This window comes from Corvus hawaiiensis, chromosome 5 (genome assembly GCF_020740725.1).
Source record: "Corvus hawaiiensis isolate bCorHaw1 chromosome 5, bCorHaw1.pri.cur, whole genome shotgun sequence".
Lineage (NCBI taxonomy): Eukaryota > Metazoa > Chordata > Aves > Passeriformes > Corvidae > Corvus > Corvus hawaiiensis.
This window is the reverse complement of record NC_063217.1, coordinates 58,970,805-58,989,540: the sequence shown is the minus strand read 5'-3', so window position 1 is coordinate 58,989,540 and position 18,736 is coordinate 58,970,805. Positions and strand designations below refer to the sequence as shown.

General features: G+C 39.3%; 1 protein-coding gene across 6 annotated transcripts in view; it reads right to left on the bottom strand.

The window, feature by feature from the left end:
• PTPN13 (protein tyrosine phosphatase non-receptor type 13) overlaps nucleotides 1–18,736 on the bottom strand; it is a 115,711-nt gene that overhangs the window by 49,559 nt on the left and 47,416 nt on the right. For 4 of the 6 annotated variants that reach the window (XM_048303722.1, XM_048303721.1, XM_048303723.1 and 1 more), the window contains exon 7: nucleotides 7,958–8,521. The exons of 1 other annotated variant lie outside the window; for it this stretch is intronic. In XM_048303722.1, the coding sequence (XP_048159679.1) occupies nucleotides 7,958–8,521 (564 nt within the window). The remainder of the gene's footprint in view (nucleotides 1–7,957; nucleotides 8,522–18,736) is intronic. One more of the 6 variants, XM_048303725.1, reaches the window with a different exon arrangement.

Below are 18,736 nucleotides of genomic sequence, written 5' to 3'. Positions count from 1 at the left end.
AGTCTAGCAATTACTTGCCTACCATGGGAAATAAAAACCAAATTCAGTGGGTAGCTTTTGGAGATGTCTTTCTAAAATGCTCCCAGCCCTTAAGTGAGGCATCAATCCAAACATGACACTGGAGCTACAGTACTGAAATGTTTAATTAAAACCAGACCTCTTGTTTCCCAGTAGTTTTATTAGCTGTAGGTTTTTCAAGTCTGCTGAACTGACTTTGAAGCAAGATGATTGAGAGGGAACAATAAAATATGACATGAGATTTTAAACAGACTTATTTTTTTCCACTTAGTCAGCAGCCTGGGCTTCTCAATTTGCACACAAATTATGGCTCCATTCTGGTTCTTTGAGACATTAAATTTTGAAAAAAATCCCAAACGTGGTAAAACAGAAATATGCAGTTAAACCACAAGACAAGTGTTTGTAGGTGGTGGCATGATACAGGACTCTGCAGGGTGTTTGACTTCTCCTGACTCTCCTCTTAGCAGGAGCTGGTGCCATCCTGTAGGCCAAGAAGTCCATGAGCCCAGAAACAAAAAGCAAGATTTCCACACACTTTATCTCAGTGTTGTCACCGACCCCCACACAAGGCCCAACAAGGCTCAAACCTATGCACAAGTAGAGCTGGAGACAGGACCACACTCCTGTCTTGCCACATCCTTCTCCCTAATCAAGACTGTACGACTTTAACCCAAGAACACAAGCAAAGGTATTCCTCTCATCTGCTGGAGGCCCTGAACAACCTTTCCACGCAGGGCTGCACCGATGACTACCAGGCAAAGTTTAAAGGCACTTAAGAAGCTACATCCTGAAATTCCACGTAAATCCTCTAGATTTATATTCATTTTACTCAGTTTAGAGAAAATATATACAGATGTGGAACTGATTGCTGCTGGAGCACCCTCTCTTTGGCAACTGCCTTCCAGTTCTCTGCTGGTCTACATAAATGTCTGTGTACATCCCTTACACATCCCCCCAGCACTGCACCCTGTCTTAACCAAGTGCCTTCTTTTCTGGGGCACAGATGGAATATGCACTGCAGACCTGCAAATACTCAGTTAAAATGTAAATATTGAGACTATTCTATCTATAAAGCTCCCATAGTCATCCAAATAATTTAGGCTCTCTCCTCTCCTCCAGCAAGTTCTCCTCAATTCTAACATATCATATTAGGATTTAACTTCAAAGAAGGCACTTGGATCGTGTCCAAGCTAAGCTTCTAATTAAGAATTGGCTTCCAAAGGTCACAAAGTCCCAGTTCTGGGATCAAATTAAAGTTTAGTTTTTCACACAGAAGTTTCAAAAATAAGGACAAACTTCTAGTCTGGCTGGCTGGGAAGGAGCTGAAAAATGCAACAAAAGCTAAAGACAACAATAAAACAACTTATCTCCCATATTTACATTCTTCCCTGGGAATTCTGAACAGCCTTGGTTTCTTGAGGTTTTTTCTGTTCATTTTTAAAAAAATGTTTGGTGACCGAAGAAAGACTTCAGAATTGATTTATTCTATAAAACACCAAACACATTGTAGCAAAAATAATTGTATCAGTTACTCTCTTTAACATCTCAGGGTTTTAGATTCCAGTTTCTTCCCAGAACACTTTGAACTACTTCATTCCTTAATAGAAAAATCAACCTGAGTTTAAGCACGTTTTAAGAGTTTGTAACTAAAATGGATACATAAAACTTGTACTAATAAGCTAAGCTAACATATGGTAGCTCCATGATGCAAAGGTAGATGATGCATTACAAGTTGAAGAGTCTGTCTCTGTGCTGCAGCAGTGCTTGTTCAAACTCCCTATCAAAGCCAGCAGAGCACAACCTTCCAGGCACCTCACGCAGCATAAAATAACAAAACACGCTATTTACGCAAGGTGAGACGCGCAAGCCCAGACAAGTCTCTTACAGAGAGCCTCATCTCAGCCAACTTCAACAGAAATCTGAGAACCACATTCAGCTTGGAATTTCGTTATTCTGAACACGAGTCACATCAGATACACAGGTTTTCAAATACACATCATTACAGAATGATTTCTGGCTGCACAGAGAAGGCAGCAGAACTAAACCAACAGTTTCATGACAGGGAGAGAGCTCTTGTTGGCCCTTTGAAGTTTGCTGGTGGGTGTCTATTACAGGAGAGTGGTACTATAATACCACTTAAAACACATTAACTGTCCTTCAGTAGAGGCTGGGACTCACTTCTTTCCCATGAGTTTAATCTATAGGTTAGACTCATATTTACTCTTCCTTTTCTTTTCCTCTTTTCATCTAAGAAAATTTGAATTATCTTCAGCCAAGCAGCATAGGTTTAACAGGAGGGACATAGAGATCTAGTTCAAATTCCTGGTAAGGATTCACATCCAACAACTGACAAAGGAAACTAACCTATTCAGTCTTCCAGAGGAGCAGGCTCATTTTAACTTGCAAGATTTCCACCACTCATATTCTACATGAAAAAGCTGTATTTCACATGCAGCCCAAATCACCAGCCATCCAGGCAACCCCCTAGGGAGCCCAATATGATGCAGAGGGCCTGGCAGGATCTAATCTACAGAGAAAAATGCAGCCTTGAAAAACTGCACAGAACACATATCTCTAGTGCTAGGCTGGAAAGGACAACAGACAGATCAACAATAACAATGCCAGGGTCTTGTAAGAACTCAAGAGCGCTCTATTTAGAAAGAGACCTTTCTTTTCTGGATCTGGATCATGCCATGTGGGATACGGTATGTAAATTAAGACAGGTCCAGACTGAGTTTGTCCAATAAAGCTGTTTGCCTGTTTTAATTTAAATACTTTATCCAACTGAGAATGTAATGTATTGACTAAAAATTGATAATCTCAGACTGTGTGAGCTGCTGAAAGCGTGATAGATGAGATAAAGCAGATGTCACTATGCTGTGCAATTATGCAACTGTAAGAGCTGGTTTACTACCTAATGTTAAGCTGTGTAATTCAGCACAAAGTAATAGCTGCTAGTGCCATAGTACTTGTACTTCACAGATATCCCACAAATATCTTTCTTTTTCCTTGAAAAGCCAACTTCTGTAGTCTCAGTAAAATCAACAGCTGGCGTTTTCTAACCGAAATAGTATCGGTCCATAATCCTACCTCTCAGATTCATTAAAATTATTTGAGAATATTGTTCTACTGGACAAACCAACCACGAGAGAATCTATTTTGCCAGCAGGGAATTTAAATCACACTGCATCACAAGGAGACTTGCAAACTGCCCCTTCCTTTGCTTTCACATGCAAACAGATGTGCCATTGTGCCTGACTCCAACCGCCTACAGTGAACTCAGAAACCCAGAACACACAATTCAAGAGAAAAAGGAAGTATGAGCACTTCAATGAATTCACAGAGCTAGGTTTGTAAAGCAACTATTCCTTTCCCCCCCCTCTAAATACAATCCCCCATTTAACCCACTTCTACAGAAGCTCCCAAAATCAAATCTCTGGGGCTTAATCTGCTGGGATAAATTTGCTACCAACAGCTGCCTGATTACCTGCAGAAATTTTCCCTTATTCAAAAATGCAACTTCAAACTAAGAGAGGGTTTAAAACCCAGATATTTACAGTATCCCTAACTGCAACATTTAACTGCAACCTTCAACTGCAACCTTCCTAGCCATCATAACATGGAAATTTTATAAATGGGGTCCAAATGAGTCTTCAAGGTAGTTAATGAGAACAGTTTCATGAGATAAACACATGGAAGAAGACTTAGGGGGAAGAGATCCTTCTCTAGAAATACAGAATATTACTGCCTCTTCCTGCTGACTCTGTGAAGCAAGAGCAGTAAGAGGACCAAAAAAAAATCTGAGGATTTCATAATCTGGGTCTTCTGTTGGGAAAAAAAAGGTAAAAAGAGAGAGGAATAAACACAACTTGTGGCTCTGGAATTCACATGGTTCCCAACTGCAAAAACATTTAACAAAGGCTTGAGAATATTCCCAAACCACCCCCATTTCCCCACCCCCGGATTCAGCATTCCAGAGCTTCAGCAAGATCAACTTTTTCGGTATCCTCCCATCTTTTTTTGTCCTGTCTGCTATTTCAACCCACAGCCAGCTACATTACTACTCTCCTAACTGGTTTTGTCCTCCTGTATTCCACAAGGACATGGGAAAACTTTATGCTCCCTCATGCATCTCACTTACAATATCCTCATAAACAACACTGCATTTAAAAACATTTTAACAAAGGATACTCATTCACTCAAGTAACACATAAACCCTTTCACTTTGAACTATGCATGCACTCAAAACAAGGGGTGGGGGGAGGAGCTGCCAAAGCAAAAGGAGAGGTTCAGACAAGGCTTCCATTACCATCTCACAGCTTTGTGCCTTATTACTGAGCCATTTGAAGGCAGGCCTAGGATAGGAAAATTTGAGTGTGTGTACACTTCACAAGTGTCAGGAGATACCATCAGTTTGGTGGGTGAGAAGGCAAAGAAAACTGGAGCAAGGGAGAACAGACGACACTTTCATGCTCTTGAGCTGCAGCGCAGGCTTGCAAAATGTAAAAGAATATTATTTTCTTTCTGAAAGAAATGGGACACTATCAGTAGGTGCCGGGCAACAATTTCCAAGTTTCAAAATAACAACAAAAACAAAACCTGCTCTCCTGGTACAGGTTAAGATGTTTGGGTTTAACACCTAACAACTTCATAACTGATCAATTCTGAAGTCACAAAACCCCCATCACAAATCAAGAATGAACAAAAGGGCGAAGATGCAGAACTTACTCTCTCGGTACAATTAACACATATTTTTGGACTCTCCTCTTAGTGATCAGAATTGGCTACACCTTAAGTAAAATAGCAGACTCTTGGCCTTGCCCTCATCTGGCTAAATGGCACCTAATCATAAACAATCATCTGCAGTGTAGAAGACCCTGAAACTGTACAGCAGATTAACATAAGCCAGCAAGTTCAAGAGCAAGGCAGTCGCAAGGACACTTTAGCCTTGTGAGGCTAAATCTGAGATGTTCCGACAGTAGATTATAGTGCACTTTAGATGGTCTGCAGCTCACTACAAACTATTACAGCACAGCTGTAATTAAAGCTCTGTCATTCTTTCCACTATAAACTCTGCTTTTCATGAGTTTATAATTTAGATTGTAAAAATCTGTTCTGAGTGAAAGCTTGGCAAACTAGAGCCTGTGCATAAGAACATTTTCTTTTTCCAAGGCAGTCAGCTCCTTAAGGTTTTATGAATAACAGAAAAGTTTTCCAGCTTAACCCAAAGTAAGTTAAAGAAAAATAAGCCACATGTCACTTAAATTCCTTTGTAGTTTGAGGAGGGAAGTTTTATCTTGCCAAGTTCAATTCACAGAGAGTCCAATGTCACTTCACAATTCAAAAATGGAAAAACAATATATACAGCCAAAAGCAGAGGCTTAATACAATTTACACAGGCTTAGCTGTAACCTAGACCTAGGGCTAACCCCAGACCTACCAAAGAGAAAGCAGACTGTGTCCCCTCTGCTACACCCAACCATAACCCTGTTTCCTGTGACTCCCCCTCCAAATGGAACTGAACCCTTATTCCAAACTGCTGAACTTTTGAAGTAAGTTATTCTCCTTCTCTAATTTTTGCTCATACCTCTCAGCTATGCTGGTCAGAAGAGCAATTCCACACACACTTGACACTTGATAGTGTTGGACGTGGAAATATCTGTCTACCCACTAAGTACTTCAAAATTACATACAACAGTAACGCACAAAAAACTCAAGATTGTATTTTTCATTTCTTTGACAGATGAAACTGGCACTAGACTTTTTATGAAAGATCCCAATGGACATGTCTGGTGTAAAAAATGTAAGATGAGGAACAGTACAACATATGGAACAAAAAAATGAAAAGCGAAAGAGGTCTTCATAGGCTAGCAGACTTTATGTATTCAGACTTGTGAATCTGCTCACTAAAGCAGAGTAGATACTTCCAGTCAGGCTTCTCAAGCCCTATAAGACATAACAGCAACTAACTCCTATGTGAAAAAGCATTCATCATCCATCTTGCTAAAATACTCCTTTAAACTGGCTCTCATTAAAAATTCACATTCACAACCAGGTTCTGGTCTAAAAGATTTTCTTTAAGTAGTTAACTGACCAAAGAAATCGAACAATGGAATGCCTAAAATATAACAGTAAAGCACACTCCCAACTTCAAGAGCAAAACACACCTTCCTTGAAAATAGAGAACTCTGAAAACCAGCTACCTGTTGAGAAAATGTCTTTACTTTTTTCCTAGCAAGTAATGACTGAGTTCAGAAGGATGGGCAGTGAGTCACTGGCTATTGCCTCAATCTTCCGTGTACTTGTTTGTCACTCAGCCTCTGAGACTATTAAAGTCCAGCTCCCAGTTTACTTTGACTGCACTTTCACCCATTCCCCTTATGAATAGAGTAGTTTCACACATCTGACCTATCTCAGTTTGCAAGGCATGGGCATGTTTTGTTTTCTGCCATCTCCCAATCTGCTCGAATTAGAATGATAAACCCATTGCTCATCAATGGGTTTGGCCATGCTTTTGGTTTTGCTCTTGTGCAACACAAACCTGCACAAAGCTGTGCTCCTGAACAACAAGGCTATTGAGCTTTCCCAATGCTGGGAGTGGCCTCCTCTTAAACTTTGTCAGCTGCCTATCTCCAGCGATCCAAGTTGACTCATATACTTGAGATGGACCCTGTCGATTTCAGACTCTTAAACCAAAACCCAACCAAGCTTCCCTGTACCTCATCAGACATCCTGGTAGATAACAACAGATAGTAAACTTCTATAAACAATGGTATCTCCACAGTGCTGTTTTCATCTATGTTCATTTCTTCACATGATAACGTAACCCTCATCAGAAGATGGTAATTTGTCAGCACAAGAGAACTCCAGCTGTACAGAAATGACAGCAGCTTTTTTAACTGCCTATGCCATTTCAGTAACACTCCTCCTTTCTGGAACAAAAGGCTCACACGCACAGGAAAGGACTGGCTTCCCGTGCTAATTGCAATACAAGCATCTCCCAGGATGGCCACAAAGGGCATGGGCAGGCATTTTCAGAAATTCAGCCTTGACAAAAGGCTTTATCATCTCTTCCTAATCTGGAGGTGTTCACACCTCTGTCAGAAGAAGGAGGCCAAGGTAGGGTGTGTTTTCACAGTTACTTTTGTCACACAACAGGCAGGCTAACTCATGAGTCTTTGAGTGCACCTGAGTAAATGCCTGAGCTAGCTCTGTACATACAGCTCTTGTACAGTGTACATTAGGTAATCAAGTTATGCTTTCTGGCCCAGCACATGCAAGATCCAGCTCTGCTCAGTTTCTATCCAACTGTCTCAAACTTAAAGCCCCTGAAAATCACATCACAAAACCAAACCAAGCAAAACATGCAGTTCCACTTACAGGGTTCTGCATCAAGATCATATTATAACTTTCCGCACAACAACTACAAAGACTTGTTTTCCCCCATGCATTTTTGTAATGAACTGATGGAACTTGTGTGAAGTATTCCCACTGAAGTGAAGATCTGAACATGAGGCCAAAAAAAATTTCATATTTAAGGGCTTTAGTCCAGAGCTAAACAGCACTAAAACAGAGACCTGGAGATGAAATTCTGCCTTTCCTCGGGCATAAATCCATCTCTAATAGCTGGAGATGAGAATCTTCCTTTGAGGAAAATTACTTGACAATTGGCTGTTACCAGTCTTTTTTTTTTCTAATTGTAATTGATGAGCTTGATATTGGTTGACTTAGAGAGATCAACTGTACTAAGTAAACAATCTGGACAAGCACATTTATCTTCACTGGCAACAGATGCTCTAATGACTTCACTTTATGTAAAAAAGATGAAGCAAAGATCTTGGCCGTTTCAAGAGCTGCCACAAGAGAACTCAAATTTATCACAACAAGAAATCCTTGTTTCACGACCGGAATACTCAGAAAATCAAAAAGCTTCACTAACCTTCTACATTCATAGCTTCCCTCAGAAGCTGCAACTTCTTCTGTCTCTCTCTTATCCTGTCAAAGGCACTTGATATTGCTGCAGAAGCTGATGTCTCAGGCATGTGGCGCGTCTGGTCCAGTTTCTGTGGTCCGAAGACATCCAGTGCTATGCTCCCATCAGAGTATCTCGCTTCCTTGTTTCTGGCAGTAGTAGAAGTCCGTACTGTAAACGTTTCACACTGATGGCTGTGCCTGTGAGAGCCTCCAGCATGGTCCCTCTCAGCTGCCTTGTCAGTAGTGCAAAGCAAATCTGTGGAAGAAGCCCATATTTTCCGTTTGGGAGGAACATCTGTGTGAAGGTGACATTTTTTCTCAAGCTCACTGGTTTTACACCTATGAGGACAGAAAGCATCTTCCTGACCCGAACTGTAATCTGCAGAAATGCCCTGGAAAAACTCTTCCTCATCTTGTGTTCCTCTAATGGACAGAAATCCCATAGACTTGCTAAGTCCTTTGTTAAGGGTGGTCTGTTGGGAGAAGTGAGCTCTGTGTCCATCAGGTGCATCAACCGCCAGTGTTTTTCCTGGAATAAGGAGACATTTCATACATGTAATTTTCTACCTAATACACAGGAGTCCAACACAAATTAGTTAAAGTATATGATGAACACATGCTTGGGCATTGGTTTTACCAAGCAAAACACTGAGAAGACTACTTAAAGGGCTCCCTCAGTCAACAAAGACAGAATTCCAACTGCTTCATGCATGACAACCATTTTCTTTCTTTTATTTCTAAAATACTCAAGAAAAAAAAAAAAACCTACTGTAATTCAGTATTAATATTAAAAACCCCCAAACTATCACATAATTGCTGAAAGTTGTTTTCTCATTAGTTTCATTTTCAAAATAGCCCGGACTATCTACTACTTAATACTACTTAATAATCAATCTGAAATCAGCCATTCCTCTCACACCCAAATACACCGCCTACAGGTTTTAATAACAAGTCCAGGTTTGTTCAACAGATTTACTGATGCCCTGCAATAGAGTCAGCAGTAAGAAAAGAATGACTGTGTACTTCGGAATTATAAAAATCCTGGATCTTTCTCTAGTGACTAATTTTAGTGACTGCAGTCTCTCCAGATAAAGAATATTCTGAAACAAAACCAACAAAGCCTCCAGGGTTAAAATGATTCTACGAGTCTGCACCCTTCATGTTTCATCCATACATGGATCCACCAATACTTAGGAAGTATCTCTTCTCACTCTCCCTTCTCGTGAAATTACTTCCAGAATAGAAGAAACTGCCAGAGGTAGAATAATATCAATGAAATATGTGGTCTCTGAAGAATATCATATCATGGTGACCAAGAAGCTTTGACCCAGGTGGAGTCATGGCCTGTGATGACTTCCTCAGAGCTAGCTCCCTCTTTATGTGATATTCCCATGTGCATTCTCTAATGAGCAGCAGCCTTGAAGATTGCATTGCAAAAGCAAGCAGTCATGAGTTCAAAGTAATTACTGTACTGTATCTACTACTCTTAAAGAATGCTACATAGTCCTGCCTGCATCGATTGAAATTAACTGCCCCACTTGCACAGCAGGCTCCCGATGATCTTTATCTAGAGTGTTATCATTCTAAACAGAATTTCACAGAATGCTTTAGGGATGTTTGGAAATGTAGTCACTAATGCTTGAAAAGCTTATGGCTTTTAAAGCTGTAAACACCTTTCAACTCTGATATTCTACTTGAAGAGGGGCTGTGCTTTTAGTTTGTAGGTTTTATTTCTGTGATATTTAGCTAGCAATCAAAACCAGCAAGACTAAAGCCAAATGCAACCAAGTAATTCCTTGCTTCCTACCACCATGCAAACATGTGATGGTAAAATGTTAGGATTTGGATTAAAGACACTAAAAAGTGTCTTGTAAGAAATCACACAGTTTCCACATGCTCTAGCCAGAAAAATAAACAAGTTTTACCAATGAGAATGAACTAATCTTCTAAAAGATGCCTCGTTTCATATTTTACAAATATAGCTTTAATACTAAACTAAACATAATTATCTCTGTGGTCAAGTAAATATTACATTATTACCTTATTCTCAGACTATACATCATCCTAAGGCTGGTGAACTATGTATAATATTCACACACAAAAAAAGCCTTTTAAAAATAGGTGTTCATTGTGAAGTTCCCACTATCCATCTAAAGCAGCGGGATGATATCCATTCTTGCAAACTTCTTCACATTCATGTACATGCAACCAAGGACAAACATTCCTAAAAAGGATTTTAACTCAGTAATTTGTGAGATAAAAAACTAAACACTGCAGTTTGCTTTTTAAGATGGTCAGAAACGCAAATCAAAAAGAGCTCTGAGAATCCTCCCCAGTAATGAAAGCTCCAAGATAATTTTAGGCCAGAAAAAAACAGAACAGCCTCCTCTACACACTGTTTTCACTTTTTTTTTTTAAATGTAAAAAATCCCAAACACCCACTTCTTTCACACTGAAAGTATTTACATGCAGGGACCTTTCTGAACAAAACAAAGGCAAACAAAGCAGAAAAATACCCAAGAGAAGCAGAGAGCTGCAACTCCAATACAATACCACAGCTATACATGCAGGATTACTCAGTACAGCATCGGTCATGACTCAGAAGAACATTCCTGGTTCCAAAGATCATTTAGGTCTCTGCACACTTAAGCCTGATCCTCTTGCAGGATCACATGCAATGAAAAGAGTCACAAGGTACTTTTAGTACCTGTGGGTATCCTCACCACAGCACCCCAGAGACACAACCCTGTCTTGCTGTGTGCTGGTGGGAACAGCAGTGAAAGAACCCACCTCTCAGTCAAAAAGAGTGCTGGGGGAAAGGAGCTCCTCACCAAAGCTGTAGTTCCCATGGACTTGGATATACCAGAGGCTATTTCCTGTTTGTACAGAGGCACTGAAGACACGAGCTCCTTTGCCTCAGCACACAAGAGATGCTCTCTATTCCCCACATCAGCCACTCACTGGGGCTTCCCTCACAAGAAAAGGTGAAGTCCACGAACACTGCCTCATGGGCAGTGACTAGCAAAGTACTCATGGCTACAGCTTTGCCACTCAACCAGCCAACTGCATGATGAGACTCCTAGGAGATGAGCTGTCCCATCAGGAAGCAGCGCAGGAGGTGTTTCACTTCCACTCCACAGCTCTAACTCAGATTCACACTGACTTAAGCAGTCAACATGAGATTTTTACATAGTAGCAAAATTAATCTACAGCTGGCTTTGGTATTCAGGCTTGAGATTGCAAAATTCTCTTGGATGTCTTCAATCTTTCCTTTATTACTCTCCCCATTCCCACTTCTGCTTTTCATCAGCCTTGCCACCTCTGCAAAACCTATCCCTCTCTACATTACATTATTTCAACAAGCTCTGCCCAAACTGACTGACAGTGCCAACATGAGCTGCTTAAAAATCATCCTCAGAGAAGGGTAAAGAAGAGATTTTGGGGCAAGGTGTGTATAACCTGGGTATCTTGAGAGGGCAAACTGAAACAAAGCAGCAATAGAGAACTTTCTGACCTGTACTTTATCCCAGCCAAAACTGCATGCTGTTTTTAGCACCAGAGTGCAAAGGCCAAGGATCAAGGGCAAGACTTCTCAATACATAAGCAACTCAACTGCAGATACCAGTAGTAAAACTGGATTAGGCAACCAGCAATCAGTCCAAGCCAATATTTCTATTTTTAATAACTTAAATCTGTCCTCATCCCTTCTTCCTTTTTTTTGAAGTACTATTATAGACTTTGTAAGTCACAGGATCAACTGTTAAGGTATTTTCACTTTTTTAATCCTGGACTTCTTCCACCACCTCAGCATTACTTGGATCAAGAGTCTTAAATGGCTTCAGGAAGTCTCTCTCAGCATAAGGCTCACCTATCCACCTTTCAGAAAACAGTACACCTCCAAAACAGAGCAGACTGGAATAATATGCCCTTCTTTAAAACATGGATTTTCAGTTGAATGGCAGACTCAAGACCAAATTCATTAAGTCAATACATGGTTTATCCTTCAGCTTTTTTCCCCTAGCTTTTATGGTGAAATGTGTGGGAAAAGGAAGGAAAGAACTACCAGCAGAAACCTATATATAAGGAATGAATAAATATCTAACTAATGACCAAAAAGAACCTGCATAAGGGAACTTGTACGTCTTTATAATGCACGGGTAGAGTCATGTTAGCACCTTCGTTTTTAAAAAAAAAAAAAAGGTTTGTATTTATAATGGAAACTCTGGAGACCTATCCCAAGTATCTTGGCTCGACTAAAGACATTAATTATATCACCTGAGACCACACAGAGCAACCCCAGGCTTCAGTTACCCAGGTGTGTAATAGGACAGAGAAGTGCCTCCCTGTTTGTCAGTGCAGGTGATAGAACAAGCCATTAGCAATTAAGATGCTGCAGCATGTAAGCAGCTTCAAAAGGAATACTTTCCCCTTCCCCAATTACTTCTCTGTTGCACTAAACTCTCCTCCTTGCTCATCTGAAGAGTGTCTGGGTTCTTGATTTCTCGTATCGCCCTTGGGTGTTTATCCTCTACTTGATGTTACATTAGTGCAATTATTTATAATTACTGTAAATAATTCAAATGCAATTACAGCAACTGTATGATTCCAACGTATAATATACAGTGAGGGAATACATACAATAAAAATAGCAATTAATCACCAGGAGTTCACGATTAAATTCCCTTGTGGTGCTAAAATGAAACTCCAGTCTTCCACACACACCTTCAACTGGCAGATATTATATTTTCTAAATAACCATAGATCTGTTTCCTTCTTCCTTTGGTGTTTTCAGCTATGAATGCAACTATATTCTCTTTTACACCAGTGTCATTCACAGACCATCTTTCACTCACGCTGACAGTAATCTGATTGATTTTCCTCTGAGAAAGAGTTGTTGTCTAGTTCTAACTAAATCCAGTCTGTCTGCAATTACTTGCAGACAGCTTGATCAAACAGGCAATTAATCCAATATTATGTAAGTGCAAACACAGTCAGTACCATCACATACTGTATCTGTTTTTACTGCTTAAACTCAGCTCAATTTTCTTTAAAATCTTTCTGCCTGCCCCTTCCTTTTGTTTGCACAAAACTGAACACCTTTTTCAACTCTGTTATGGATTGTTATGTTATTCAACTTGTGGATGTATGTACATGCACACATATGGGAGTGGGGGGCGGTTAGGAAGAGAGAGGGGCTGGGGGGGGGAGCAGAGAGAGACTACCCACATGTGCATGAGAATGCACACCATCACTTCCAGATTGGAAGGTCTCAAGAGAGGAAATTATTATACAGGAGTTTAAAAAACATCTCCCACGCCATCTTTGTGTGGAAAACAAAGCAACAGAAGAAACCTCTTTCTCCCAAGACAATGCGGTTAGTTTCTAAAATATGAGTGGGTAGCTGATGGAGGAGTTGGGTTTGCAATCCCTTTGGGGCAGGCTAAAAGCCAAACAGAAGACAACACAGCCAGATGTGGCCTGTGGGTTGACTGCTAGGAAAGGCACCCCCTCTTTTCTTTTACTTTCTAAATTGTTGAGAAAAATCCAAGTTTCAGCCAGAAGTACTCCTAAACAATGCATTCTCTGTGAAGGAAGAAATGAACTGGACACGGGGACTGTTGAAAGCACTATATGTAATGGCCAAGTTATAAATCCTGTATAGCAATTTGCATTCTGCGTTGGACTGACAGCTCTTCTATCAAAAACCACCAAGCAGCTCCAAAAACCAGGCATCTTGTTCAGAACAGTGGTAGTGAGCCTTGCCAAGCAGCACTTCATATTTCATAAACGCAACATTTTACCTTTTCCCTTCCTCAGCATCTCTGCAAGACAGACAGCCATCACTCTTTCCCACTCAGCTGTATGGGCCAATTCTTTTTTTGGTACATTTCTCAACCAAGTAGGCAAAAGTTCCACCTAGCTACTCTCTTCCTGGATTTCTGTGTATCCCAGGAGAAGCTCAGTGATACAGCTGCTTTTTTGCACAGAGACAGCGTTTGGCATCTCTGGATTGGTGTCCTCACTGATCTTTGTCTCTGCTCTTGTTTTGTCTTCAGAGTTCTGAGTTTGTCCTCAGCACCACTGTGGCAGCATTTCCAATAGTGCCAGGCTGGAAGCTCCCTACACCTGGAGAAACTATATCTAAATTTAAAAGATCTTACCAGTGCCAACCACCAGTACTGTTAGATGCAAACAGAAACACTTATTGGAAGAAAACAGGCATGGTTTTTGTAGTGAAAAATAATACTTTTTTTTTTTCTTTCAACAACAAACTTTCATCTGGCTTTCATTTGGTTTTGCTGAACTCTGGAAGTTATTCTCCACCTACTCAGCTCTTTTTTTCTAGAACTGAGGAGCCAGGGGAAATAAAAAATAAAATAATTTAAAAAGGACTATATTTAGTATATTTACAGATGACAGATTTTCAAGTCAATGGAAGTAAGTTTGTGCTGCAGTTTTTGATAATTTAAGTCTGTGTGTTTGGATTTATCACGATAATGTTTAAGCTACTTCAGTTCACACACGGAGGTCATCACTACAAACCATTTCTTTATAGACTAAAAGTTGTGTTTTCACCCAGATCATAACTAAAACATAATCCACAGTCAACTTCCCTGGATCAAAAGAAAAAAGGGTACATTTTCATTTATTTGAGAGGTTTTTGTTGACCTTTTTGTTTTGTTTTTATGGAGAGTGGTAATTAAAGGCTAGAATATCTTGTTAAAATTAAAAGCAGCTTCACTTAGCCTGAGCATTTTTCATTCAGTTTCCAACACCTACCATTTTTGTTACACCTGATAGTGCATGCAGTGTAATTGAACAGATCAACATCCACAATTTTGATCAGTATTTCCAAATACTTCCTATTGTGTACAGTTAAGGTGAATCTAAATGATCTTTTAAATTCATTTCAAGCCTTCATTCATGTGACACATATTTTTGGCAGAGACAAAGGTCAGAATACAACTGTAACATTATAATATACAAGTTGGACTTGTGACAGTCTACCACATCGTAAAAGTCAAGTTAAAATCAGGGATCCTCATGGTAGGAAAGCCAAGACACCTGTTAGCTGCATCTCTTTAGAAGATGAAACATCTCTGGCAAAGGTCTGTCCTTGGTGTTCGTGGATCATCAACATAAACTGGAACTTTGCAAATAAACACACAAGGTGCAGGATTTCGGGTATTAGATGTCTGGGAAGCAGGTTTCCAGGCAAGTACAAGTTAGGGAGATTCCAACTGAGCACTAAATAGCCTACACATCCTTTTCAAGAATAGTTTGTGGCAAAGAGTAACATAGTGAATTAATTCTTGTTTTATATTTGGAAGAGTCTGACAGTTACCTAATCTTTTGTCACACCAAAAGAATTTTATGAAGCCAATCAAATAACTTTCACATATAATTGTTGATGTAAAAACTCTTTTAAGGTCTAAAGTATTTTAACTACAAAAATTAAGTAACTCATTGTTTCAGATGACTCATGACAGGTCTTATTGCTTTTATTTCTGCTGGCTAAGTCAGTTCCTAAACACTGTGTTCTGAGTATGACTTGACTAAAAGCAAACATTCTGTAATATTAATTTACAATAAATTACTTCTGCAGCCAGCCCTGCTGTAAAACTCATTCACCAAGATAACCACAGAAAGTGAGTCACGGAAGAGACAAAAAATAAATTTATCTGGGGAGAATATTACACAAAGCTGTTCATTAATTTAATAATCTTCCAGACATAAAGATGGAAATGAATAGCTGAAAATATCAAAGCTAGCTACATAAGGAGAGCAAAATATTTGATTTAAACATGTGAAGTGGAAAAATTTCAAAACATTTATCCTAAGTCAACAATAAAGTCCCAGCAATCATAACTGTGGATTAACATGGTATGGAAAACTGATCCTAATAAAAATGAAATTCAAATAAAGGAAAAATCATAGCATTTTTCAAAGACTGCAAATATCTATGGTATTAGTCGGCTACTCTCCAATAAGAAGCACATCTCTCTTACTGAACCATCTCTATATTCATGACCTAAGCATGATTTAACAGCTAGCTTTAGTTACATGCTCCAAGTAAATTTCCGATACTCTGAAGTTCACAATAAATGCCATACCCCTATGCTGTTTTTTTCTCCGTATGACAGCTGTTCTATTAATCATGAATTCTAAGATTCTCACAACAACTCAACAGAACTTCATCTCAGTGAGTATCAGACAAGTCTTCTGTCCTTTCCAGCAAAGAGTTTGGATCACTGTATTTACTTGACTTATAATACACTGGGGAAGTGGCTAGTAAAGTTATATACATCCTTATGTGCACCATCTCGCCCCCTCCAATCATCCCAGTGCTAAACTTGACCCAAAACATGTTCTCAGAGGCAGTTAAACCCAAGAAAAGGGTAAAAGATGACTCAAAGAACTTCTCACTCATTAGAAAGACGCACTCAAAAATCATAATCCTGTCTAGTAGCTTCCTGACCTTCTAAATGTTTGCCATCTTGCAACAGGACTAAGAGTCATTTATTCCAGCTACACACAGCAAAAGGACTATGGGCACTCCTGAGCTGTTTTGATTTTGTCGGCTTTTTTTTTTTTACTGTGACATTTTTCTTAAACCTTCATCTGGCCTTCTACTTGTGGCTCCTCAATGTATGAGATTATCAACCAGTATAATCAGCCCTGCATTCTATAGCTCACTTTAGCAGAAATTTAAAGCTGTGCCCCCAGGGCAGCTGATCTGTGCTGTTACTGACAGAATTTGCACCAGCAAACCAACACACCACTGCAGGAAAAGAAATAACAAGCACTGAACTGCCCTGAATTAAACACAAGCTGTCTCCCATCAATATCAGATGCCCAGTTTCACTGGGCCCTCACTTACTTCCAAACACATGACTCAGTGTACTTAACATCAGTGTAAAATCAGAACTGAAAACAGCTAGAGCTGGTTTGGTTATTTGAGGGGTTCTGTTTTGTAGTTTACAATTCCCTGAGGCCTCAGCAAAGTGGAGATAAAGCAATGTATCTAAGATTGAAATAAAGAGAAGATGGTGCTATTAAGGCATACTAAGAAAAGTGACTGATAACAGAAGTAGAATTGGGAAAGGTTTGGGAGAAGCTAAGAGGGTTGTAAAACTTCTAAGGAAAAGGAGAAAAATGAGTTCCACAGATGTGATACAGAGAAACTGGAAATGGTTGAGTGGAAGCAGGTCAGGCAAAACATTAAACAAAGGAATAAGTGATGTCAATTTATCTTTTTTTATGAAAATAAAGACTCAAATACAAGAACATATGAAAAATATTTTCTGCTTCTAGGGATAGGGGGAAGACAGAATTGTAATACCAAAATACCATCAACCCCACAAGGTAAATAAAAAGCAATTTTTGCTCGTTGACAGTTCATCTTGAAAAGAATAGAAAAAGTCAAGTATTCAAGAGCATCTCATTAGTAACTTGTACCTTTCAGACCAGGCTTGCAATGATGCAGACAATATAATGTTTGCACTGGAACAGTGATGCACAAACATTTCTTCCCTGGGGTGTCACACATTATCTGTAACACTCTACACATGCAAGCACTTTCAATGAGCTTCACAGGAACAGGTGTTAAGGGACGAGGGCTATTCAGCCAACTTTATAGTCTGGGGGTTATCAGTACCTCTCATTCCACAAATATTATTTGAGTAAAGATTCTGTTAAATTAGAACTCTTCAGATAATATGAAGTTACCTAACAAGAGAAACCCTTCAGAAGGTCATTTTGACCAAGGCGGCTTAAAACTCTCTGTTGGACTTACTGGTTGATAGCAGCTGAGCCAAGTGGACTCAGTCTCCAGGAATAAGAGGAAAAAACATTCTAGCCACAACATTTTTTTCAAGTTAGAGAATACAGTAAAAAAACAGCAATTGGATCATCTAGTCTACTTCCTTTGAGTTAAAGAGAGAGTCCTCAGAGAAAGTTTCAGACATTACATGTGCTGACCCAGAAAGCCATGAAGATATTGGCTGGAGCTACTACAGCAATCTTCAAAATTTAGTAGATCCTAAAACCAAAGCTTTTTTATTAAGATATAATGAAGACACTGGGGACAAGCATTACTTCAGGAGAAAGAAAAATCTGCTAAAAAGCTTAAATGAAGTTGTAGGTAGGAAAACAAATGGACAAAGAAACAAACTCCTTAAACCACAAACATTTTAAAGAAGTTAAAGATTTTCTAAGAAAATGAATAACAAAACAGCAAAAGACTGGTCAGTTGTATCAGAGAACATGAAAACTAGAAACAACATAGAAAAGAATAATCAGAATTTGCTAATGCAATGAGAACAGACTTTAAAGACAACCCTGCTACGTCTCCAAAACTTTACAAATACTTTGATCATTACCAAAACACAGTTAAATATGATTATGGAATAAAAAGAAGAATAGATTATGGAAAGAGGGTATAGAAATGAAAAGCTTGAGGTAGTAAGGCATTCTGCTTAAATAAAGTTCTTGAAAAAATATGGAATAGGGTAGTACTGGCAAAAGAACAAAAGTATATAAAGAAACTGTTTATTGGACAACACTGGAGACAGGGAAGCATAGGGTTAAAGAAAACACAAATTAACAACCAGAATAGTAAGGTTCTGGTTCAAACTTTAAAATTGCTGGGAACCAGGAAAAGAATTTATTTTGAGAAAGCACTTAAAAAATTCAGAAAAGGCAGACATTACAAGGTTTACAAACCCAGTCAACTAGATTGATC